Source organism: Leopardus geoffroyi, chromosome A1 (assembly GCF_018350155.1).
Source record: "Leopardus geoffroyi isolate Oge1 chromosome A1, O.geoffroyi_Oge1_pat1.0, whole genome shotgun sequence".
Lineage (NCBI taxonomy): Eukaryota > Metazoa > Chordata > Mammalia > Carnivora > Felidae > Leopardus > Leopardus geoffroyi.
The window spans coordinates 179691339-179718426 of NC_059326.1; the positions used below are offsets into that span (position 1 = coordinate 179691339).

Below are 27088 nucleotides of genomic sequence, written 5' to 3' on the forward strand. Positions count from 1 at the left end.
GTTTGGGGTACCTAGCAGCTGTGTGGCCTTGGGCAAGTCACTTGACTTCTCTGAGCTTTATTTCATCTGTAAAACACGGTACTCAGATGCCCCCTTGCGGGACGCTGTTGGAATCAAAGGAAGGACTAGGAGCAGAGTGCCTAGCTCAGTGCCAGAATAAAGAAAAAGTGCCACCAGCCAAGACAATCCTTAGCTCCTTAAAAGTTAATGGATCTCAATTCTGGGGCCCTCCTGGCGAAGCCCCTTTCCTTCCCTCATCTCCTGCCTCCTCCCCTCCACGCTCTCAGTTGCTCCAGCAAAGTTCCCAACTTAGTCGACATGACGCGCGGCTCAGCCAATGGGAGGCGGAGCTGGCGGTTTTGGGGGGGCGGGAGGGGTGGGCCCCGCGTCTCCGGTGTCTGCCCTGCTCAGTGAATGGAGAGAGCGAGCGCCGGCCAGCTCACCCGGCTGCCCCGTGCCCCAGCCGCCGCCGCCGCGCTCCCGAGCTCAGACTCAAGCCGGACCTCCCCAGGCGCCGTGCCCCAGTGCGCGCGTCCTCAGGTCCCCGACCCGGCCCACGCACTGGGCTGCGGGCCACCGGGGCCAGGAGGCGCTCGGCACCTGGGCACTCCGAGCGATGCGCAGCGGGGCAGCGCCGGCCCCGCGGATGGAGCTGCTGCTGCCGCTGCCGCCGCCGCCGCCGCCGCCCGGCGCGCCCCGCTCCGCCCGCGCCCCGTGCGCCTGAGCGCCGAGCTCGCTCCTCCTCCGCGCCAACTCCGCCGCCGGCTCCCCAGGCCGCTCGGGCTCCGCGCGCGCTTCCCCGGGCTCCACGCGTCTTGCCCCGCCGAGGCAGCCTCCTCCAGGCGCGGGCCCCTGCACACCATGGCCACCGGGCGGACAGGGGCCGGCACCGCCGTGCGCGCCCGCCTGGCGCTGGCCTTTGCGCTGGCGAGCGTCCTGAGCGGGCCCCCAGCCGCCGCCTGCCCCACCAAGTGTACCTGCTCCGCCGCCAGTGTGGACTGCCACGGGCTGGGCCTCCGGGCGGTTCCCCGGGGCATACCCCGCAACGCCGAGCGCCTGTGAGTACCTCCGCCCCGCCCAACCTGGGCCACCCACCTGGGTCCATAGTGGGGCCCCAGGCACCAGATCTTTCCTTTCCCTTTGGCCGCACTGGATGCAGTCTCTGCTGTCACCCTCTCCTGGGTCGGATCTTTCCTTCTCTGAGTTGGGGTCTCTGGCGTTGGGCACGTCTAGAGAGAGGTCTTGAAGCCCACCGGGATGGGCAAAGAGCAGTGCTTCTCTAGGGGTGAAGGCTCCAGACGTAGGGCCCGGTGACAGCTTCCAGCAGAACGCTGGCAGGAAGCGAAGGGAGTAGACAACACTGCAGCCAGCGAGGTCTTAGGGCGAGAGCATGGGGTCTGCGCTCATGAAAGAAGGGAGGCGAAGGAGAAAGCTGAAGGGTGATGGGGCGTCAGAGCACGGAGAGGGGAGAGGGCCGAGACTGTGACCAGCTTGGAGATCAGAATGGGCCACTTTCCGCCTGCCCTTGCGAGCGAAGTTGGGTGTGTGTGTGAAGGTCTAACTTCTGAGGAACCAAACGAATTCAGAGTGGGTGCTTGCAAAACCCGCCCTGCCTGGAGTGCAGTCTCAGAGATGCCAAGTTGCAGCCCGGGTGAATTTTTTATGGCTCGGTTATAAATGCCTCCCCAAACGGGCCGGAGAATGGAAATGCTGACAGCCCTTTAAATGAGACCGAGCGCTATAATCTTACAAACCGCACTCAGCCTCGGATCCAGGGTTTGGCAGCGAGAGGAGAGGCGTTTGGAGAGTGGGGTGGATTGACCCTCGTTTTAACCCCAATTGTGCAACCAAATATTTACTTTTCATATGTCAACGTTTTGGAAACATTTATCATTTTGATCCTCGGACCAAACTCAAAACTTGGACTCCGAGGGTGGGCTCTTCCCAGCCCGCAGTTGGGGAGTACGGAAGGAGGGAGAAATGGTGGAGGGGGTTGGAACCGGCCTGGGAACACAGCCCAGAAGTGGGTGAGGGTTTGCTCCAGTGTAATAGACTTCTCCACGTCTTGCTCTCCTTGTGTCTCCCTTCCCCACGTGTCTTAGGGGTAGGTGTGTGGGTATTCTGTTCTGCCTTCTTGACTTTAGGCTGGCAGAGAGAGAGTGGCATGAGACTAAGTGGATTGTCCTGGAGTGTGTTATTCCTGTTGATCACGTCCTGTCACCCCACTCTCTTACTCAAACTCTATGTGTCCCTGGGCAGAATCTCAAAGGTACTACCTACCTTTTCCCTGGAGCTTTCCTGTGGCTCAAAACATCTTTTTTTCAAGTGCATTGATTATTCTGTGTGGTCATGAAATTCTAGAGGGTTGGAGCTGAACCTTCGTTAACACATGTAGAAAAGGTTCAGAAATGTGAAACAACTTGCCCAAGGTAATACAACAAGTTAATGGCAATAAAGGGGCCACAATCTAGGTTTCCACAGCTTAATTCAGACATTATAGTTTACCATACCAGTTACAATTTTGTTTTAGTGGTATTTTGGGGTAGCTAACACTGTGCTAGCCATCTTTGGAACAAGGGTCAGTGTGGGCCAAAGTCTGTAAACAGACAGTCTTGGGAGGGTTCTGGCTGGGCTTGGGTCTTCGAATAGGGTGCTCTTGCTACTGTTTCAGGTATACCCTGCAAACATTCAGTTTGCTTTGCCATTAGCTCTCCTGTTGGGAGCTTTGAGACTCCCTCTCCTCCATTGTAAAAAAACATGGTGCATAGTTGGGAAGCCAGGGGGAGGGAGCCCTTCTCCTGCTGTCATGGAGGAAGTCTTCAAAAGCTGCAAGCACAGCACAGCAGCCAATATGCCACCCACCTACCTTCCCCAGGAGACCCAGGCAGCTTGGGGCTGTCCATCTGCTCTACAACTGGAGAAACTGGGTGGAGACTGAGTCCTGGGCGTTCACATGGGGCCCTGCTGCAGTCACGGTCCTTCGCAGACCTTGGCAGAGTGGGCTGTACTTTGGAATAGTCTCCGGTCACTGGTGCCTCTTCGGCTGGGGTGCACTGGGTGACGCGGCTACCCAGTCTAGCTCCTCATTCTGTTCTCCTTCCTCCCTGGGAGAGGGGGCAGCCTTTAGAAGAAAGCTGGGCAAGGAGTGCTGCGGGGCTAGGAGCAGCCGACCAACAGTCCTTCACCACCTCTCACCCTCTTTTGGTCAGCCCAGCTGTAACATTTGAATTCTGCAAACTCTCGGGTCCAGTGTGTGTGTGTGTGTGTGGGGGGGGGTGATGTTTGGCATTTCAAAGCTATGGAAAGGATTTCTTTAGGGAGGAATTTCTCATTCATCCCTCTCTTCATTCATTCAACAAACATTACTTGAACCCCTACTGCATTCCAGTAACTGTATATAAAATCATTGCATATACAGAAGAAAACTGGCAATTCAGCTTAAGGAATGTAAGCAAAGGACCGAGCAAAGGGAACTTCCTTTAGTGAGTCTTCTAAACTTTCCAGGACTCATTTCTTCATGGGGCATATGTTTTGTCAGCATCAGCGTCATATGCTCGGGACCTTCCTAAAATCCAGTTTTCTGATCTCAAATGTTTCTGTTCAGTTTTATAACAAAGAAGAAGCATTTCTGCCTTCTGCATTCCTGCTACTTTACCTCCCAGAGAGGCTTTCCTGAGGAGTGTGTGTGGTTGGTTTTCTGGGGGTTTTTGAGTTCTGAGGCCTCATTTGCTCATGCTACCCCTTAAGGAAAATCTGCCGGGGGATAATGTGGTCACCATTTGGACTTTGCTTCAGGCCTGAAATGGGGTCTGTTATATTGTTCATAATTAAGCTGGTATCAGAGTTGGGGGGGGGGTCTGTGTTCCAGCTTCTTCTCCATAATGTCAGCACATTGCATAGAAAGAGAAACTCTATGTCGTTTATAAACTACCGACAATCTTTTTCCCTCAATGAGGAGGTGACACCCACAAGAAAGCTAAATAAACGCAGGGGAGAATTCAGTGTAATTTATTATCCGTGCAGCAAAGATAGAGGACAAGAGTTGAGGAAGTGAATGGTGGTGCCTGAAACAAAACATTTACCATGGAGCACAGAGTAAACAGATGTCGCATTTACCCCTCTGAGTACAAAAGGAGCCCACAGATGTAATTCTTCTCCAACCACAATCTCAGCCTGGAAGAAGAGGAGACAGATGAAAATGAACTCTCACGAGGGGCCCCTTCTCTCTGTGCTGCCTAAAGGCAGGCAGAGGCCTACTTCTCACCCACGGCGAGGTGGTGGCCCAAACAGCAGAGTGGGGCAAGAGTGGACATCTTTGGTTTTTCAGTTGGCTCCGGAACATGCTGGAGACTGCTGTATTTAAATAAACATTTCCTGTTTGCGAAGGAAAACGGGCGAAAGGCTGAAACGTGAGAATGTGGTAACTTAATTTTCTCCATCACTCCAGATGATGGCAAGCTTCGCCGGTGGTTGCGTCCAATAAAAACCAACACCGTGTCACAGGCTTTCCCTCACTTGACCACAGAGGTCTCCAGGTCAAGTGGGAGGCTTTCCAAGATGCTCTGTGGCCAGGCCCTGCATCCTGGTATTCCTAGCCTCAGGGCCAGCCCAGAGGACTAGGGGCAGTTTGGTGAATCCTGGGGCCTCTCTGAGCACAGTGCTCTCCTGGTGAACCTGTGGGTTGGACACGAGCAGTTAAGTGCACCTGCCTCCAGTGTACTGTGCAGCTGAACAGATTGCTCTACCTTTCGGGGCTTATTTTCCTGAAAGCAGAATTCTAGTGTAGTCCTAATAGTTTTCCTTGTATGGGCCTCTTCCCCTGTGCCTAGAACAGTGCCTGGCACATAGTAGTTTTTCAACCAGTATGTGTTGACTAAATGAATACATCTCAAAAATACAAGTTTTTCTTTAGTTCTTGCACGTGAAAGATGGGCAATTAGAGCTTTGCATTTTTTATGTATGGCCAAGGGCAACTTACTAGTAACCTATTACATGAGTTATTAAGGGTTCCTGAAATTTAGCTTTCATGAACTAAACTTATTGCCTTACTAGAGTTAGCAAGGACTCCTAATGAGTGACACAACTCTGGAGTCTGGTTGCCAGGCATTGCTTAGCAACCTTGCAAAACTCCTACTGTGCACATGCCCCTGAGAAGAGCTAGAAATCCCGAACACTTAAACTGTAGGCCTTTCTAATCAGGAACTCATCAGCATCATCCTGCGCTCTCTGTGGTTTTTGATTGCTGCTCTTCTTGTATTAATTGATGTATTTGTAGGATCATTATTAAGTTTTGCTTTTGCAGATCATCTGGGTCTTGTATATTTCTGCATTTTTTTGCATTTTAACAGTTATTTTGTTTCTCTCTGGTTCTGTTTGTTGTCACTGAGTTCGTCCTCCCCTGGAAAGTGAGAATGGTAGATCTGAGGGCCATGGAGTCTTTTCCACCGACTAAGTGGACTATATGGGCCGTGGCAAGGTTTCAGAACCCTGTGCCTATTGGTTCAGGGTGTCGGCTCTGGAGGCAGAAGGCTCTGGTTTGAATTCTGGCTCTGTTACATCTTTGCTGTTGCACCCTGGGTGGGTTACTCCACTTCTCTGGGCTGCAGTCTGTTTACTCCCTTTGTACTGTATTTCCACAGCTGTACTACAGGGATGACGATCACTCTGGCCCCCTGCGTGCATGTTGTGAATGTGGCCCGAGACAGATCACATCATACACTCAGCACAGTGCTTGGCACTTCGATTCTCCAGCTACCTCTCCTTACTTGGAAAGTATGCATAGTAAATGTTCCCCTTGGGGAATCAAATGAAATAATGGACAGGAAGTGCTTAACACAGTACCTAGCACTTAGGCCTCCATCAGCCATTAATGGTAGTGACCATGGCCATTATTTCTATGGCTTCATCTCAGGCCCCATCCAGCTGGAAAGCTTGAGATGCCCACTCTAAATGTACCCCATGGAGGCAAGGTCTTCGCCAGCACGTAGGCTGTGCCCAGCATGCTCGTGCCTGGTCCCCCTCCCCCTTCCTCTCCAGTTAAGCCCAGGTTGGCCTCCGTTCCATAAAAAGGGGATTACAGTTGAAGTGGTTTATATCTTTTCCATGGGCGTGCTGCTTTGTGGTATATTTAAATAAGGAATGCATTTTATTTATTTATTTTGGGGGGTTAGATTTTCATGGGGAATTTTTGGCCCTGACTTTTTTTTTTCAGTGCTCATTCCTTCTGTCTTTCCCTAAATACCTTTTACTGACTTCCCTTGTCTGCCTCTGTTACTGCTTTTACTTGAAACAGCTGTATTTACTAGTATGCTCCACCCTCATTATGTAAGGTGGTGTTAACCCTTTTTAGAACTGTTGAAAAGGAAACAAAACAAAACAAGTCATGGGAGGCTTTCCCAGAAAGCTGTTGTGGACCATAACTAATTCCAGATAGGATAGATGCGAAGGATGCCCTGCTATGGTGCATGGTGTTGAGTTTTCAAAGCTCTTCATTATTTGTCATTCTCCAGCCTTAAGTTTAAATCAGTCTTGCCCAGGTAGGAAGAGCTCACAGTGGGAATCTTCTGCTTCTCTGTTCTGCAGACCTGGATTATGTTTTGTAAGTAGTGCTATTGCTGGTCTGCCAAAGGCTGTGCTTTCTTCCCACTCACTGTGGTCTTCATAGTTCTGTCGCCAGCACTATATTTGATACGCCATTCTCTGGGAAAAATTCCTCAAGAGTGTGTGATTAAAAGTACTCAATAGTGAGGGGAGAGGGAGGTGAGAAAAGTAAGGATCTTTAGGTAAAGGTATAGACTTTAGAGCCAGATAGGGTCCGCTCCTGGTTTCTCCATTTACCAGCTGGGTGACCTCAGTTTTCTCATTTGTAGAATGGGAATAATAAAAATACCGCGCCCCCCCCCCCCCGCCTTCATAGGGTGCTATGAGTACTGAATTTACTCGCATAGACTGCCTAGATCATAGTGCAGCCTTCATAAGTGTGGCTGTTATTGTTATCATCATAATTCTTACCAACTATAGTCCTTCCAGAGCTCCAGATAAAGCCTGATTTGAAACAATACAGATAGTTAGGGTTGAAAGGGCTCCTCTAGTCCAAGTTCACAGGCAGCTTGATCTTCCACCAGCGTAATTTTGGAGAGAGCGGCCATTCTCCTTTGCTTGGTTACATCTAGTGGTGAAGAACTCAGTTCTTTCTAAAGCAATTAATTCCATTTTAGAAAACAGTTTTAACCCGAAAATTTTCTTTGCCTGGGGGTTGAGCTTATCTCCCACTGACTGTTGTTACACAGAGCAAGTATAATCCTTCTTCCAAATGGTAGGATTTCAAAAATTTTATTGCCGTTGTGTTTCTCACTACCCACTTATCTAAGTCTTCTTCTCTCTTCCATACATTTTTATAATTACCTCAGCGGCTCTGTATGTGTTAGGCTTTGAGACAGGCCCCCTCCCCATTCCCAGTTGTCTTCCTCTAAATACGTTTCACTGTTCTTTGCTCGTATTAGTTTGATTGAGTCCTTCCACTGCCTTGCTACCTTGACTTCTGTTGACATCCTAAAGGAACATTTTCAGTTTAGACAGGCACACCCCTAGCTTGGCTCATTTCTACCAGGCTATTCCCTGCCTCCCCCATGTCTTCCAGCCTTCCCTGCTGTTGATCCTATTTTCCCCATCCCAGATTCGTGCAGTTGGCTTTTTGGAGTCTAAGCGCAACACTTTGTATTATCCTAATTAAATTTTGGCAAATAGTTTAATTTCATCAGCTTTTCAGCAACATTTTCTATTTTGATTCTCCCATCTAATGTGTTGTGACTCCTCCCCCCACTCCCTCTGCAGTGAGGAGCTTGCCCTGTGGATCTTTATTCAGGTTGTCAATATAATCAGCACAGTCTTCTCTGCTCTCTTAAAGTCTTTCTATGGCCGGGATGTGGATCATGTAAATATATTGTCCGGTTCTTTCTGGCTGGGAAATTTTGAGGTCTTATTGGCCTGTAGCATCTTCTTTCCCTGGGGTTCTGTTATTCATATTTTCTCTGGAATGATTTCCTATTAATGCTTAATTCCTCTGTTTGTTGAGTATTTTCTGAACTATTGGTTTCTCATAGCACTTTCCATTGTGATTTTAGCTTCATCCTTGTTCTAGTAGTCTGATGCCAGAAGCCCTACCAGCATAGGATGTGGCGTGTGTGTGTGTGTGTGTTATTCTCTCCTGTAAAGCATTGTAGCCTGAGAAATGGGGCTCTTCTGTCAGTGGCAGAGCTCAGCTGAGAAGCCTCACTCTTGTAAAGTGATTTCCTTTAGCATCTTGGGTGCCCATTGGCACAGAGCACATTCGCTTGAGTAGTGCTGAGAATGAATGTGTTGGAGGATGAAGCATAGAGGTGCACATGCTTTCCCCAAATTGCTGAACAATAATAATGATAATGACAATGACAATCACTGCCACCGCACCAGCTGCTGTTTATTGAGCCCCTCTTTGTGCCTGGCACAGCTCTCCCACTTTACACACTTGCTCTCACTTAATCTAACAGTCATGCAAAGCAGAAGCTCATCCTGTTCTCATTTTACAAATAAGGAAACTAAGAGAGGCAAAGTGACTTCCCCAGGTTGGAGCAGTAGAGTCAGAGCTCATTCACGCAGGCTGGTCTCAGCTCCATGCCCCACCCGCTGATCATGCCAGTCTTCAGCAAGCCTTTGAAGTCGGCCCCCTTTCTTGTCTTCCAAACCCAATTCTCAAGTAAGAAGAAGAAGGAAAGAAGGAGGAAAAAAGTGAGTCCCAGTTGAAACAGGGAGCACCTGTTTGAAGCAAGGCACCCCGAGAGGAATGGCAGTGCTGTGTTCTGGACCGCTGGTGGTACAGCCGTCATGTCCAGTTTGGGGAAGTAGGCGGCATTCAAATTGGAGCTTGAAGGATTAATAGTGTTCCCAGAGGTATTAATGGAAACATGGTAGAGATTTGCAGAAGTTCATCGTTACCTGAAACGAAAGAGAGCCTGCACCCATTTTAAAATGATAGGAGCAAAGGGGGGGTCTGGGTGTCTCAGTCAGTTAAGCGTCCAACTTCAGCTCAGGTCATGATCTTGCAGTCTGTGGGTTCAAGCCCTGTGTTGGGCTCTGTGCTGACAGTCCAGAGCCTGGAGCTTGCTTCGGATTCTGTGTCTCCCTCTCTCTCTGCCCCTCCCCTGCATGCTCGCTCGCTCTCTCTCTCATAAATAAGTAAGTAAGTAAATAAATGAAGTTAAAATGATAGGAGCTATACTTGAGGAAGTTTCATCTAACAAGGGTGTTTAGAGATGGTCAGGTCTTAGGAAAAGTATCACCGTGGTTATGTGGCTAATTATTATTTTTATTTTGGATTTTAGGGGATAAACCCTCCAAGAATGGTCCTGATGAGGCTTCTTGACCAGTATTCTTCCCCCACAAGGATCTGTTTAAATTTTTGTAGGGACTGCCTTTCTCTCCAGTTAGAGGTACCACTTGCCTTCTCTCAGCCATGATCTCTGGGCTCCCCCACCCTGAGATCAGGTCCTGATAGAACAGGACAAGTATAAGATGCATCCTGGCTGGAGTGAAGATGACTTCACTCTTCACAACCTTATCACTGCTTGTGTGGCCTCAGACTCCTCTTGTCCGAAACACCAGTCTGGGTTCTCAACCCTTGATTCATTCTGCACTTTGGCAGTACTGTGAATTGTGGTTCTTGAAAGTCAGCCAGCACATTTAACCACCCACCTTGACTCCCTCTTGAGTTTTTCGGCCTCCCTAGTTCCTGTCTGCTACCTGGCATACCCACTCCTTGCTCCCCTGCACTCCAGAATTATTAGTGTATGCCTTGACTCTGGCTGTGGAGTTCATGGTCCTCTTCTGACCTGAGTTGTGTGTGGGCTTAACCATGGACCTGTGTATTTTCTGCATCTCTCCTTGAGCTTGAGCTGCTCCTGGTCCTTGCCTTGACCCTTCCAGCTTGGCTTCTTGCCTCCTCACCTTCCCCTGCCTTCCATGTAGCTCTCCATAGCCTTGGCGCTGAATTCAGACATTCATTCTCTAAGCCTCAGGTCCTGAGATTGGATTGCAGGAGCATCTTTGTGGCCTGGACCTTCCTTGGAGACTGGAGACTCGAGACTCCAACCTGTGCTTATGTCCTGGAAACAACCTCAGACTTCATCTTCATGGCCACCTGAAAAGCCTTTTATGATGTCTAGCATGAAATGTAGAGATGAAATATAGAGATGTTCCAGGGCTGGACTCTGTGAATGATAAATTGCTTGCAACATGCTCCCAAGTTATCTGCAACCCAAACAGAGGATAGAGCATGTTTTTCTGTATTGAAAAGCCCAGCAATGGTGATTTCATTGAAGAGATGTCCTGTTCATAAATGTGTTGCAGAAGTTTCTGGACTATCTAGTACTTTGCTGATATTCTTTCTTCTCCTCCGCATCTCTGCCCAGCCCTAGAATGTAGATAGAGAAGTGTTTTATATATGGGGTTTCTACTGGTATTAATGTGAAACCAGTAGGGAGTCCAATTTGATATAACTTAAAATGAGTAAAAAGAGGGTGCCTGGGTAGCTCAGTCGGTTAAGCACCTGACCCTGGATTTCAGATATCAGTTTCATTGGTTCGAGCCCCGTGTTGGTCAGTGCAAAGCCTGCATGGGATTCTCTGTCTTTTTCTCTCTCTGCCCCTCCGCCCCAATTGCGTGTACATGCGCTCTCTCTCCGCCCCCCCAGTAAATAAATATTTTAAAAAATGAGTAAAAAGACCCAGGCAGAATCCTGGTTTCCATCCCCCCTCCCCTTTTTCTTTTAACTGTGGGACTTTGTAGGAGCATCTTTCTGAGTCTTAGGTGCCTCATCTGTAGCCTTTAGAATGGTAGGACTAACCCTTCTCTCCTGGAGCTGATGCAAGGTTTATATGAGATCAGATGTCTGCAGATACCTCCTAAATTTAGTGCTCTGCGAATACCTTAATGAGTCCACCCACGATATCTGATTTTAACCACTAAATCCTGTATTTGAAAGATGATCAGTGTGAATTTTCAGAAGAGGAAATGCAGTGAGTTCCAAGTCACCCATGCCTTCACGCTCTTGTTGAGGGTTCCTTTTCACTTACTAAGGTGCATTGTTTACAAAAGCAAAGAAAGCGCCCCACTAGCCAAGTCAGCAGCCCAACCAGGTGGAGCTTAGAGGACTTTTTGTCTAATAGAGTAATGAATAAGTGGCAGTTTCCAAGAAAGTAGAACCCCATAAGGGGCTGTATGAAGGATGAAGTTGTTTAAAGGAACTATTTATTGAGTGCCTACTATGTGCCAGGAATGGCGATGCATAAAGCAAGCAAAATGTCCTCATAACTAGGACAGTTCAAAATAATATGATGTAGTCTGGGCCGTTGCTTCCCACAAAATGACTGACAAGGCAAAGGCCACCATGCTAGGTTCAGAGAGGAGATTCATAGGATGGCAGGGGAAATGCTAGAACAATGAGGGAGGCGGGACACCAAGCCCTCAGGAACCACTGATGAAAGCGAGTCTCACTCATCCCTTTTAGTGGGTACAAATATGCAGAAAAACTCACACATCATAAAAAAAAAAATAGTACAAGTGGAATTAAAAAAACTCATGGGGAAAATATTAATCTGAGAACAATTGTATCTGAGAAAGCATTCAAGTATGCCTCTGCAGCTAGCTGGCAAACAGCACAAGTTCTGCATTTTATTAGAGCCCTAACTCTGTGTAGAACACTGACCTTATTTGAGAAGCATTTCATAAACACTGACACACAGCACAGCAGCATTTGAGGCTATGAGGAGATACAGGGCCTCCTCTGGGCGGCCAGCTTCCCTTCCCGGACGCTTGCAGCTGTAACCAGACCACTGGACGTTGTTCCCCTGTGGTGTTAATTCACTTATTCTTCTCTCTCAGGTTTAACAAGCAGGTAGGAATTTTCTCAGGGGAAAATGAAAGAGGGGGCTTTAGACTGAAATGTGCTCTTTGGGCAAGTTTTCCTGGGAGTGCAGTGGGCCATGAGCAACACTAAGCTTTGGAGGGAAGGGTCTGAGAACTTAGATTTGGCCCAGTTTCTTGTTGGAGAGCTCATCCTGTGCCTGGAAACCAGTGATGTGTATGTGTATAGGAGGGTGGTTCTCAAGCAGCTTTTACCTGGTCCTGTGGAATAGAAGACCCGTGGCTTGCAATAGCCCTAAGAAATGTGTGCACCGCCTTTCCTCCTACTACAAGTTGGCAGTTTTCTTTCCATCTGCTGCCAGCTTGAAAGTCCTGAATTTCTGCCATGGAACTCGGTTCTGTCCCTCCCCCTCTCATTTCCTTCCTTAGCTAAGAGATTTTTAGGCTTTTGAGGCATGTTTGGAGATCATCTGGTCTGCCCCTTCCCCACTGATCTGACCCACCTGGACAGAGAAGTGTCTCAGAAAAATGGTGGGAGGGGATGTCATCTTTGTGGTGGGAGCTTCCCTTCTGAGAAGCTTGCCTCCTTTCATTTCAGCCTTGCTCACAGCATTAGTCCTGAATAAAGATCTCTCAGCCTTAGGAAGCCTCTGCCAATCTGAGAAGCTAGGGAGAGAGAAGAGGGACCAAATCTAGTACAAAAATAAATAAGTAAATGAAAGGGATAATGTGGAGCTAGAGGGGAGAGGCACAAAATGGGTGACTTGGGATTGCAGTCCCAAGACCCTAAGCACCAGGTACAAGCAAGTACCTAAGCTTGTGTAGAGTCTAGAAAGGGAAGCCCTCAGATAGGAAAACTGCAAGTGAAGGGACGCGGGGACCAGGACTGGAGTGGGAATCCAAAATGGGAAGGCCAACTACTTCATGGGAGTTTTTAATGAGTCTAGTGCCCCCCACCTTCTAATTACTTCTTACCCCAAGATGGTAACCAGTCTGTTCTGTTTACTCTGTTTACTCATACATTTTAATACTTTCTGAAACATTTCCCATAAGCTTCCTCCTGCCCTGTGTCCTCCTTGTATGTTCTAGAAATTTTGCAAAGACCTAAATCTCCTCTGCGTTCTTTCCCGACTGGAGCTGCATGCTGATTCAAGCCATATTCAGCCAGGAAGCTCTCTTGCCGTCTTTAAAACAAGAAACATCTTCTTCTGAGAAGACTGCACTACAGTTTTCTTTGTCTGTGTTGCTAACGAACAAAGAGGCCCCGTTGCAAAACAGCATTTCACGAGCAGAGCGGGGCTGATAGCACCTCTTGCCAAATGTGACTGTGTGTAGTTGTGTGTGGGGGGAAAACAGCTTTGTCAAGAGGAGAGCCGACTGAGGCAGCTCTGGGGAATTTTTAGCAACTGCAGCATGGTGTAGTGGAAAGAATGCTTGCATGGGAATTTGGAGACCTGGCTGTGCCTCTGACCCACCGTGTGACCTCGGACAAGTCACTTGACCTCTCTGGGCCTCAGTTTCCTTGTCTTTAAAGGGGATGAAGGGAGCAGGCTGGATGATCTCCAAGGATCCTTTCAGCCCCATGCATCCTCACTTCTGGGGGCTGGGATTTGAGGTTTAGACCTGAGCCAGCATCCATCCAACCCAAGGGACTTTCTAGAGGCAATAGAATGGCCAGGACAGCTGCTTCAGGGAGTGGCTGGTCCTTGATTAAGGCTCAAATAATTAGCTCAGCTCCACAGTTAGCCTTCTGAAATTAAGAAAGAAAAAGATGTTTAGGTTCAAAAATAGCAGTTGGGGTTCCTTAAAACCGATTGGCTTTGGGCTTTGTACACTTTATGCACAGACATAATTTCCCTTCCTCTATAGAAAGCTGTTTAAAGTATTGATACTGGAGTTAGTGTGACCCGGCTTAAATGCCATAGCTAGGTAGGTAATCTTGGGCATGTTCTTTGATAGTAACCTGCTTCATTGGGTTGCTGGAAGGTTCAAATGAGGTAATACATTTCAAGCTTAGAGAGCAGTGTTTAACCTTAAATAACCACTCAGAAAGTCATTTTTCTGATTACCTATTTCTGCTTAACAAATCATCCCAAAACTTAGGGTTGGAAAGCAACAACCATTTCATTGGTTGTTTCTCCATGCTTCTTTGAGTCAGGATTTGGGACATGGCTCAGAGGGATGGTTTGTCTCTACTTCCTGATGTCTGAGGCATCAGCTAAAGAATGTGAGAATGACTAGGGGAGATTTGAACCGCCGGGTGTTAGAATCATCTTCAGGCTGTTCTCTTACACATCTGGCAGACAGGCTGGGTTGACTTGAAGGAAGGTTGGCCTTAGGCTGGGATCGTTGACCAGAGTCCCTCCATGTGACTTCTCTGTGTGGCTTGGGCTTGTTTGCCACATGGTGGCCATGAAGTGTTCTAACTTCTTACATGGAGACTCAGAGCTCCAAGAACAATGTGCCAGTAAACAATCCAGAGGTTGCATGACTTTTTAGGAACTAGCCTTAGAAGCAACAAAGTGCCCCTTCTGTTGTATTTTATTGTTCTAAGCAGCACAAGTTAGTTAGCTTGCATTCAAGTTAAGGACCACCTGTCAAAGAGAAGTCCCAAATAATTTGTGGCCATGTTTTAAGACCTCTGTAGCCATACAATTATCACTGTTACTTTCTGTACTGTGTATATAATCTCTTAACTAGATAAGAAGCTTCTTGAAGGCAGAAGCTATACATTTCTCTACAGAGGTTTAGTACAACACTTATGAACGTAAAGCTAAGTGAACACATTTAAAAAAATCAAATTGACTTGGATAGGCAGGAGGTTTAGTGGAAAGACCCTGATCATTAAAGCCAAAGAGAGTTTGGTTAAAAAAATGAATTAAAAAAATGTGCCCTTTGGCAAATCACTTGTCTTTCTAGACTCAGTTTTCTCACTCCCCGCTCAAATGGAGACGTTATACCTATCTCAAGGATTGTTGTAAGAATTGGGGATAATATGTGCAAAATGGCCAACACATATTTGATGCTAATGAGCATTGTGAGGCGTTGTGGCACTGTGGCAAGCACATAGATGCTCCAGGTGACAGAGTGGTTTCAAATCCTATTGCTTTCTTTTCTTGGAGGGCAAAATGGGTATAATAGTATATTATGTCTAGGTTTATTGTAAGGAAGATTAATACATCATGTAAAGCTTCCAGCTCAGTCCCTAACACACAGCAGGGACTTAATACCTGTAAGGCCTGTAAGAGTACCTGTTGAGTAGCCACAGTTAAAATTGCTGTTCTTTTGTTTGTACACTGATTCATTTATGAATTTGTGCATCGAACAATTATTTATTTAATGCTCATATCTCAATAGCTTCATTTCTTAAGTCCTTGCTTGGTAGGGCCTGTTAATGCCTAGATCTGGGGAGATACATTCATGGATGGAGAATTGGCCCTTCAGTAAGGAGCTCACAGGTACAGGCCAGCTGCTTGGGACAGTATTCTATTTGAACACAGGTGCAATTGAGTTTTAATTGTCCCTGTTGACTTTTGACCCGAGAGTGCCTCCTGGCTTTCTCCAGTTATAACCCTTTTTGCTCAGATATCCACATGTGTCCTTTCCTCTTTGAGCCTGTCTTATTTTTTTTTTAAAGTTTATTTATTTTGAGAGAGAGAGAGAGAGAGCCAGAGCACATAAGTACATGCATGAGTTGGGGAGGGGCAGAGAGAGAGGGAGAGAGAGAATCCTAAGTAGGCTCCCCACAAGGGGCTCCATCACACGAACTGTGAGATTATGACCTGAGCCAAAATCAAGAGTCCGAGGTTTAACCGACTGAGCCACCCAGGCGCCCTCTTTGGGTCCGTGTTCTTTACTACTGTGTAACTACAGGCAACATGTGAGCTCTTTGTGTCTGTTTTTGTTGTTGTCTTTTTAAAAAGCATTGTTTTCCTAGCTCAGATGTGTCAAACTATATGTCTGTGTGGTGCCAAGAAGGACACTCAGTCATTTCTCCAGGTGGTTCCTAGGACCTGAGGCTCTATTAGGAACCATTGACTAGGAGCTCCTCCCTTTCTTCCTGAAGATCCCTCCCCAAAGCCCTAGCCTTAGCCTTTTTTTAAAAACGAGTCTAGAGAATCTGATAAATTGTCTTTGTCTTTAGAAAAATACACAGACACAATACGAACACAATGTATTTTGCAGACGATTTTGAGGTTATTCATGGCCACCTCACCAGGTGGCATATTTCTTTGGAATGATTCTGTTTCAGTGATTTTGATTACACGATCTTCTGGCCTTTTGCTGAGTTCTACTTGAGGATCCTAGTGTACCTGTGAGACTTAGGTCTCACTTTTCCAAGTCCTGCATCTGTCCATTGCAGTAGACATGTGATGTATTTGGCTGCCAAGAACTCGGCTTTCCTTCCTAGCCAAGTATCATCTTCTGCGCCCACAGGATGCAGTTGACTGGGTTTGTCACCAGGGGCCTTGCCCTCCCCTAGTCAGGGGATGAGCTCATGCCCCAAGTCAAGTCCTTTGGGTGCTTCCTGCCTGGAAATGGAATCTTGACCAAAGGGATGAAGAGATTGGACATGATGGCTTGCCATTTCATCTAAGCACTTCTGCAAAATGGCCAGACATGCCTGCTTTTCTTTTCCCCAGACCTGTTCTTCAGATTCCCATTGAATCCAGAAATTCCTGATAGCCTTCTAGTGAATTCCTTTTTGCTCAAGCTTATAAACTTGCCACCAGATAACGCTAACTGAGAAAGCAACAGACAACAAACTTGTGGAGGAGAAAGTGGCATAATGAGAAAGATTATGACTGGCGTTTGGAGAAAGGCAGACCCAGGTCTGAATCACAGTTTTACCATTCACCAGCTGGGTACCCTGAGGCAAGTTCATTCTTCTCTTAGGATGTCAATGTCATTGCAAAACAGGGATAATGAGTCCTGAAACCTTGATTCTCAAACTTGGCTGTGCATGGAAATCACCTGGGGAGATTTTAAAATTACTGGTGCCTGGGTCCCATCCCCAGAGATTCTCTTGAATGATTTTGGGGTGCTTTCCTGGGTGTTGTGATTTTATAACGCTCCCAGGTATTTCTGATGTGCAGCAGCGTTGGAGAAAATTGACCTAAAGAAATTCTTCAAATTATAGAGGAGATTAAATGATAATAAGCACAGTGGAGGGATTGATAAAAGTCATTCTCCTTTCCTTTCCTTTCTTAAGGTGAGCCAGAATCGCTTGCCTTTGCTTCTAGTACAGTTTTCTTTTTTGGAACAGTCATCGCCATGCATGACAAGCACGGTGCAATATAACCCTGCTTATTTATACCATTTGAGGTGAAGGCCAATCGTAGATGTAGCCAGAATTATAGAATATACAAAAATGTGACTACTGGCACATCTGGGGAATAACTAGGACGAGTTCAACAGTGTTTTGTGAGAGCGTTCTATGGAGTAACTGCTTTAATGAGAGATGAAATTGATTTATAATTACCATGGCAACAGCAAAATAGAGTGATGTCTCCCCAAGGGACCTGGACCAGGACCCAGGAGGATTCTCTCCCACGTCTTCCCTGTAACTTGCTGAGTGGCCTTGGCTCAGACAGTTCATCACTCAAGTCCTCGGTTTCCTGAGAGCACATTTTCTGATGGGTGCAACTTCAACAGAATTTTTTAGGAAATGTGTTGATGTGACTGTTGTTAAGACACTGATGAAAAGATTCTATAGGAAGCAGAGTGAAAGCAGGGCCTTGAGCCTCTCAGAAAAGATAATTATAGATATCGGTTCTCCTATCTCCCCTCTTCCCCTACCCCACAGCCTCTCCCACATCTTACCATGTAGGAACCTGTCCAAACCTCTATCTTTATGAAGGGCTTTCTATAGAGAGGGTACCAAGGGAAACTCCTATCTTAGCCCAGGGCTTCTCTACCTAGGAACTATTGAGATTTGGGGATGGATTTTTTTTTGGTTGTGGGGAGCTGTCCTGTTCATTTTTAAGATATTTAGCAGCATCCCTGACCTCTACCCACAGATTCCAGTATAAGCAAGCCCCTCTCCTGTCTGACATCCAAAAGATGTCGCCAGACAATGCCAAATCTTCACTTCCAGTCTCAGCGAAATGGGTTTAAGTAAACAGAGCAGCATAAATGGTGTGGGTACACAGTGGTTAACCTCCTTAGTGCCCTCAAATCCCAGGGAGCCAGACAGCTATCAGGAATCCCTACATCCATTGTTACAGATGGGGGTTCTGAGTTCCAGAAAAGTTAATAGTAATCATAATAACCACCGGCTACCATTTATTGAGTGTTTATTATGTGTTATGTGCATGGCTAAGTGCTTTATATATTATATTGTCTCAATTAATAGTTACATTGACAGAGCTTGCAAACCAGTGGCCAGTAGGCCAAATTCAGCCTTCCAGTGTGTTGTACTTGGCTCACATGGTATTGGCTCATAGAGTTGTTATTTTTCTTTTGAATGTCGGTTTCTTGCCAGCATTTTAAGATTGAGTGAATTCATATAAAAATCTACCTCCAGCTTCTTTTTAAGAAATTGGTAAATTTGGGGGTACCTGGGTGGTTCATTCACTTAAGTGTCTAAGTCTTGATTTTGGCTCTGGTCATGACCTCATGGTTCGTGGGTTTGTGCCCCACGTTGGGCTCTGCACTGAAAGTACCGAGCCTACTTGGTTGGGATTCTCTCTCTCTTTCTCTCTCTGTGCCCCTCCCCCACATGCACGTGTGCTCTCTCACTCTCTCAATAAATAAGTTTTCAAGGTAAATTTGGCAGTAGGGGGTCAGATTGGCTCAGTGGTAGTAATTGTCTGGTTTTTAGATGAGGCACGTCTCCTTTGCACTGCAGTCCCCACCACTCCTGGCTGGGACTCCAACTGTGTGTCAGATGCCATTTGGCATCATGTTATTTTTCTTTTGCTTCCCTCGTTGATGTCACGCGCCTGGCTCCTCTAGGTTGTTGTATTTGTGGCTCCTTCCTTATACCTACCCTGTGTTGCATATATTACTGTTCCAATTTTAAAGTTTATTTATTTATTTTGAGAGAGGGAGAGAGAATCCCAAGCAGGCCCTGTGCTATCAGCGCAGAACTGGATGTGGGGCACAAACCCATGAAATGTGAGCTCATGACCTGAGCCAAAATCAAGAGTTGGACCCTGAACCGACTGAGTCACCTGGGAGCCTCAGTTCCCATTTTAAAGATGGGAAAACAGAGCCTCAGCCAAAGGAAAGCTCTTGTCCAAATTCACACAACGAGTAAGCTGGGAGAGAAACCCGAGCCCCCGACCTTGCCAGCAAGCATACCCCTTCCCGACATCACAGAGTAGCTGCTGGGAGAGCCTCCCTGCATCCCAGGATGCCCCAGCCAGATCTTTGGCAGCTTAGGGTTTCCTTGGAGAACCAAATCTCATTGCCCTTTTGCTCACCAGGAAACCACATGTCACCAGCATAGGAAGAGTGTCTTCTGAGTGTAGCTCCCAAGCTGCGTTTCCCCTATGTCTGTGCCACTCTTTGGTCTGTGTCCAAGGGCTGCTCACACACTCCCACGTAGCTGAGGGGCCAGCTGGTGTGTGTGCTTCTGCCTAAGATGAGGCTGCTTGCCTGTGGGGAGGCTGTGATTGCTTTAGGAAATTAAGTGGGAGTGATTAATTAGGAAATGTACTGAGGACTCTGGAAAGAAATAGCTGAAAAAGAAAAAAAAAATTGGAACTCTAAATATGGAATGCTTCTGGCCACATGGCTAAGGATGCTGTGTTCAGTGGAACTGAAGGCATTTGATTCTGTTATTTCTGCTGCTGCTGCTTTGATATACCCCCCTTGCATAAGGACGCTGGAAGGAACCACAGAATCAGCTGGCTCAAGCTCTTCTTTCACCAAATGGCAGTGAGAGCTCAGAGAGGCCACCAGGGGAAGCTGGCAGCTTCGAAGGAACAGCAAGGCTTGAGACTCAGAAAGACCTGATGTATAATCCCGGGCAAATCTCTGAGTCTTGGGCTTCTTACTGTGAAACCAAGGTAGCACTGGCCATTGCCAAGAGTTGTTGCAAAGAATTAGTGAACAAAAGCATGAGCACTGACTGCTTCTAAGTAACATGTGCCAGGCACCGTTCCAGCATGTTGCTGTGTTTTCTTGCTCTACGACAGTCCTATAAGGGGGGTACTATTATTAGCTCAATTTATAGATGAAGAACAAAGGCACTGAGAGGATACATTATTTACTCAGCGTCCACAGCTGGTCAGCAGCAGAGCCAGGTTTCCTATGCAGTCTAAGAATCCACCTTCTCAACCACTAAGCATTCAGCCTCCTTTACATATTGTATAATGTGTAGGTGACATTATATAATCAATAAAATAGGGAATTTATGTATGATACAATTTATTGTGTATAAGATAATTAACATATAAGTAATTAATATATAATGTGTTATATTAGGTGGAAACCTATGAGATTGACTTTTTTGTTAGCAGGAAATGTTGAATAGTAGTAATTTCATAGAGTTCATCCTAATCTATGATACGTAAGTCACAGAAATTTTTTCCTTCGCTCACCTTCAGTGAATTCCCAACTTTGAACCTTGGTTTCTTCCTCCATAAAGTGGGGCCAGCATCCGTAACACATGGTACTGCTATACTGTATCAGTCAGACCATGTGTGGAGAGTACCTAGCACAGTGCCCAGAAAACAGGATCCATTATTTTTTGTTTGTTTGTTTGTTTTGTTTGTTTCCAGTCACAGCCATGGCTCCCTACACACCTGCAGAGTCCTGATATGTAATAGTCCTTTCGCCCCCAGTGGTTTGGCTTTTGGTTTGAGGGTCTCCATGTCCAAGAAAACTTGTAAGTTATAGGTAAAGTATTGGGCCCAGGGACTGTTTTTCATTCCATGGACTTTGATATTTTCAATATGCTTCAGTCTAATATAAAGCTTCCTGTCAGGCCAAACTGAATGTGTTGCCTTCCACTCACTTAAGAATTATGGTGCTGCCTGCATGAAATACCACCCTGCCTAGGCTAGTTCCTTCTCTGTTTCCCCTTGGGTTCTTGTGGTAAAGCCCCTTGCTATACTTACTGAATTTTTGTTAGTGAGCCTTGTCTTTGGAAACTCTACCCAACTGGAGTCCTCTCTGTGGGTTTTAATGAAAGTTCTCTCTGATCCTTTGGGGTATGGGCTTTGTATCCTTGCAGGAGAACCATATGGTGATGGCACCACTCTCTTTACCAAAATGAGAAATAAGACTGAGTCCTCATCTCAAATCCTGGCTGTGACTCTGGATGGGTATTCTGAGTCCTTCCAGTCAGCCTGGAAGATCATTAGGAGACTAAGTGATGAGTCTGCCCTCATCCCAGAGCTCTTCTGCTTTCCCAGGGGTCTTGGAGACTAGAGGAAGTAGCTGAAGCAGGGTGTGGAAGGAGGGTTGGGTCTGTGCAGTAACCCTAGAGTAACAATAAGAGCTTACTTTCATGGGGACATTACATTGTGTCAGGCACTGTACTAAATGTTTCTTATTGTTTCATTTAATCCTCACAAGACTAGGATTAGGGCCTGACTGAGGCACAGAAGGGATGAATAGTTTGTCCATGGTCATACATGTGACAAACAGTAGAGCTGAAATTCAGGCCCATCTGTTTGACCCGTAACTTTGGTTTCTTAGCCACCATTCTCTATAGCTTATAGTCTTCTTTACTTTTGAGGAACTACCAAGTGGGCTTCCTTGATTCCAAAGCAGTAAGTTTTACTGATTCCTAAGTGTGAAAGCAAAAGCAGAAAGATGGTGCAGATGGTCCGTGAATTAAAGCCCTGAGCTACTTGTCATCTCAGTTGCTGCTTGGGTCTCTTTTGTGGGGCTGTGCTTCCTTGTGCAAGTTTCAAATCCTGTAAACAGGAGACTCAGGGAAGAGTTGTATAGGACATCAGGTACCAACATACTATCCATTCATTCATTTGGCAAAGCTGTACTCAGTGCACCCATATGCACCTGTGATGCTCTGATGACCAAGCCATTTCTTATCTCCTCAATTTGCTCTTCCGAAAACAACCACACATCACACCTACCACAATTGCTGTAGTCAAAACAACAAAACAAAGACCAAAAACCCAGCAAGTAACAAGTGTTGGTGAGAATGTGGAGAAATTAAAATACAATGTAAAATGGTTTCTGTGAAAAGCATAAAAATAAAACGGTTTCTGTGAAAAGCAGTATGGCGGTTCCTCAGAAAGTTAAACATAGAATTACCATATGATCCTGCAGCTCCACTACCAAGGTTACACTCCAAAGAATCGAAAGCGAGGACTCTAACAGATACTTATGCCACTATTCACTGTGGCATTATTCACTAGCCAAAAGGTAGGAACAATCCAGGTGTCCATCAACAGATGAATGAATAAGCAAAATGTGGTGTATGCACACAATAGAATATTATTCAGCCTTAACAAGAAATGGAGTTCTGACACACAACAAGGATGAGCCTTGAAAACATTATGTTAAGCAAAATAAGCTAGACACAGAAGGACCAATGTTGCATGATGTCACTTAAATGACATATAGAGTAGGCGAATTCATGGAGATAGAATGTAGATTACAGGTTATCAGGGGCTGGGGGTAGGGTGGGGAATAGGAGGTCAATGCTTAATAGGTATAGAGTTTCTGTTTGGGGTGATGAAAAAGATTTGGAAATAGATAGTGACTGCGGTTGTGTAATATTGGGAATGTTCTTAATGCTACTGAGCTATGTACTTAAAAATAGTTACAGTTGTACATTTTATGTTACATATATTTTACCAAAAGATGATAAAAAAATAATCTCATCACAAGAGAAGCAAAAAGTCTTCTCTGTAAAGGAGCAAAATCTTAAAGACATCTCTTTCTTATTCATCTCAGCACCCAGGCCTTACACCTAGCACAGGGCCTGGTATATAGTGCATGCATATTCCTTTTTTTGCTGAACCAAACTGGGAACAGACTAATTCCATTTGTAGTTGAAAATGGCAGTGAGGCTGTTGAGTGTAAATTTTACTACCATGGCAACTGTGGAACACAAAGACAATAAATATGAAAATGCAGTAATATTTTTGGCAGGTGGGGTCAGCCGGAGGTAACATGGCCCATTGCAGGTAAATATAAGATTTGAGGGAGAGCGAAGTGTTAGTGATTGTTACAAAAACTCAGAAAGCACCCAAGCAGTGTCCTCTTTTTTCTGGTTGGGAGCATTCAGACAGCTTTCTGGGCCAATGGAACCAAAATGGATAAAAGGTTGGAATCCATGTTGGTATTAGACTCCAGGAATCTTTGTTCGAAGCTCTCAAGGGCAGACGAGAGGCCAACCATACTTCTCTCCATTTATTCATGACATAGTTCAAATCCTCAGGAAGAGGCGTTGTGGATCTACACATCTCCTTGGCTGTTGGCAGAATGCTATCCGGTATCTAAGGGGAAGAAGACAGACCACAATTTGGCATTTAAGGAAATAGACTGGGAAGAGATGAGAGGGATTCATCTTGCTGTGTTGTCTCATGGGCCAAAAGCTTCGTTTCGAAGAAAATGGTTTCTAAAAGCTGGTGTGAGTTTTGTGTTACATTTAGTTGTGCTCCTTCTTTGAACAGAGGCTTAGATAACCATTCTGGGTGGGAAAGAAAGTCATTTCTTCTCCTCCCCTCCAACACCCTTGCCCTCTTGACTGATATACACATTTAATCATTATTAGCAAGTGGGGGTCCGTCTTAGAATCCAAGAGCCTGATCTCCTGCAGTGTCCACCATCCTGCTATCAGCCCACCTGTGACTTCCTTTCAGACTCAGAGTTGGGAGCTGTATTCCCTTCTTATGTTTTGTGTGACACAGTGTCACCATGAAAGAGTCTGGCCCTCTGACACTACTGGGGGGGTAAACCCCATTTGGAAAGATTCTTAGGCAGCCTGTGGAGGAAGTCTGGAGCTGATTTCATGATAGTAGAAAGACCGTGGGGTTTGGAATTAGGGCTGCATTTGAATCCAGGTTTTGACACTCGATAGTTGTAAAACTGTGATGAGTCACTAAACTTCAGTTTCCTTATCTGTAAAATGGGCACAGTGGTAGTTAGGTCTTAGGGTTCACTGTACAGCCCCTATTCATGAGAAGTACCTGCATACAACCTGCAAGTAAGCATCTGTCCAGTACTTGGCAGCTACTGCTGGTGTGAAGAAACCCAACAGCTATTTTGTGTTGTTTGGATCTGGCACTCAAGCATGGTGATGCTGGTCTGCTGGAAAAATCCCAGCCAGTCTTAATTTAGTAGAGGTCAGGGTAGCATCCAGCTGCATGCCGTGATACAAAGAGCTAACATTTAGAGATTACTCGCTATATTTAAAGCACCAAGCTGATTGCTTTATGCAAGTTATCGTGTTCAATTCTCACAACTCTATATGTTGGTCCTATTATTATACCTATTTTTCAGAAGACAAAACTGAGGCTTAAGTGACTCATCTGAGACCACCCAACTAGTAAGCACTTGAGCCCAGATAGTTTGACTCCAGAGCCCCAGTGCATAAGCAACACATGGCTACTATGGCAGGAAAACCTTCCTTGAGATTGCTTTGCAAGCTGAGCCAGGAAGATGCCAGTCTCAAGATCTGTCATGTGTTATGACCACTCAGTCTTAGAAGCCTGTGTCTCATCTTGAAAATCTCCCCATTTGCCCAAGAATGAAGTCCCCATTCTTTGTTGCCTTTCCAGGCTTGCCAAATCCAGTCCCCATCAATCATGCATTAATTAATTAGTTCATTCTTTCATTCACTCTGTCAACATTCATTTGCTCAACAGCTCCTTTGGACCATGACTATTAGTGCTGGAGATCACTTACGGAGTACTTACTAGACCCCAGGCACTGTTGTGGTGACTTTTACACATTACCCAGGTACTCATAATACAACTCTACATGGTAGACCTCATTACCACTTACTGCTTATTACTACTTTACAGTTGACAAGATAGAGGCCATAAGGAGGCTAAAGTAGTTGCTTAAGGTTCCAAGAAGTATGTCAGAGCCAGGAGTCAAATCCTTTCATCAACCCTTGATCCGAGGAACTGTCTTCCCTTTCTCAATGCCTGTAGCATTAACTAGTTCTCTAAACTATTGGTTCCTAAACTTGAGGAGGCATCAGAATCACCTGGGCTTGTTTAAAAATAATTTTTTTTAACATATATTTATTTTTGAGAGAGAGAGAGAGAAAGAGAAAGAGAGAGGGAGAGAGAGAAACAGAGCATGAGTGAGGGAGGGGCAGAGAGAGGGAGAAACAGAACTTGAAGCAGGCTCCAGGCTCTGAGCTGTGAGCACAGAGCCCGATACGGGGCTCCAACTCATGAACCGCGACATCATGACCTGAGCCAAAGTCAGACGCTCAACCAACTGAGCCACTCAGGTATCCCATGGGCTTGTTTAAACACAGACTGATGGGCCTCACCTCCAGAAGTTCTGATCTAGGAGGTTGGAATGAGGCTGAAGAATGTGCATTTCGAATAATAGGTTCCCAGGTGATGCTGATGCTCCTGGCTGGAGCATTTGGACCTGACTGGGTCCACTTTGGGAACCACTGTTCTAATCCAAGCTCTTTGAGGACAAGGATCCTATCTTTGTTGTTCTCCTTGCATTACAATACCTGGCACAAAGTAGATGCTTGATGTGTCTTTGTCATTTTGAATTGTTTGATCACATGTTCATTTCTCCTTCATATACCATGTTTTTATTTCTCCATGTGCAAATAGGCTTTGCCATGTAGGATTTAAACTCCTGGGGGTCAGAAATTTCACCTTCTTAAAAAAAAAAAAAAAAAAAAAAGGAATTTCACCTGATATTTCGTAGCATCTTTTACAGAACCAGCCTCGCACACACTGGGTGTTAGGTAAATGTCAGCTGGTCGGTTGATTGATTCAGAGACCAGCCTCGCTAAGACCGAATTTACAAGCCACTTGAACTCTGCACGTATAGCTCTTGAGACAATCTCTAGATACCTAGAAGAGGTCCCAGTATATAGTTGGTGCTCAGTAGTGCCTGTTGAATGAATATCCTCAATCTCTGTGGCTTTGTGGCCAAAAACCTCAGGTTTCCCTCATATCTTGAGCGCAGTTCCAGCTTGGGAGCTCAGCCTCAAAGTGTAGTTTGGAGGATGGAATTTTCCAGGGTTTTTGGTTTACCCAGGGCAATGATTCTTAACATTAGCTACACATTGGAATCACCTGGGAGGCTTTAAAATAATATTGATGACTGATACCTACCCCTGGAGATTCTGATTTCATTGTTCTCAGTGTGGCCTGGGCAGCAAGTTTTGTATAGATCCCTTGGTGATTTTACTGTTCATCCAAGAATGGGAACCCCGATCTAGAGCACTTGGTGGCATAAATTTCTCTTGAGCATTTGTAGAAGGTTGTGCATGTATGTGACTATGAGTGCACATGTGTGTAGAGAAGTGCAGGGCTATGCGCTCCTGGAGTGGCACAGAGTGATCCTCTCTGATGCTAGAATAAGGGTGCAGGAACTAGAAGTCAAGCCTTGGGTAAAACCCTGGCAAAGCCAGAGGGTACTTGAGAGTGCTGAGCAGGCCTGCCTCTGTCTCCCATGGCTGCCTTTAGCTGACTGTTGGTTGCCACATTCCGTGGCCAAGGAGGCTCTGTTTCAAGGCTGAATGCAGGTGGTGTGGCTTTTGCAAGGCCCTTTTGTTCACTCTCAAATCAGAAGGGGCCGTCCTCCCAGGGGCTGAGGTGTGGGGCTTAGTATTTGGCATCACGCACATCAGTGCTGAGCTTATTCTTGGGTTTCTCAGTGGAAATGCATACGGCTACTTGAGACCCAGGAGCTGGCTGAGAGCAATGGGAAAGGTCATGCCTGGGCCCCCACCCTAACAGGTTGCTTGACTCAGCATAATCCTGGTGTAATTAAGCATGACAAGAAGAAAAGGGGGAAAGGGCTAGTGGTTACCAGTGTGCACTCAGCCCAGGCCCCCAGGGACTAGGGTATTCAGAAGTGCCAGCTGTTCTCAATTTTATTGGAGCCAAGACTTGGCTCACCTACAGCCATCTCCACCAATTTGTCCCTGGGCATTTGGGGTGTGGTTCAGTGGACCTGTAGCATCAAGTATCCCAGAGAGATGGTTGGGTGAGTAATTCTTCCCTTCTCTTCTCTCTTGTCATATCCTCTCAGAAGCTGTGTGTGAGAGACACAA

At 46.1% G+C, this 27088-nt stretch overlaps 1 protein-coding gene across 1 annotated transcript in view; it reads left to right on the forward strand.

The window, feature by feature from the left end:
- Positions 1–389: 389 nt before the first annotated feature.
- SLIT3 (slit guidance ligand 3) overlaps positions 390–27088 on the forward strand; it is a 596997-nt gene continuing 570298 nt past the window's right edge. Inside the window, exon 1 of the mRNA XM_045502118.1 lies at positions 390–1058. Within this exon, the coding sequence (XP_045358074.1) occupies positions 415–1058 (644 nt within the window). The 5' untranslated portion in view covers positions 390–414. The remainder of the gene's footprint in view (positions 1059–27088) is intronic.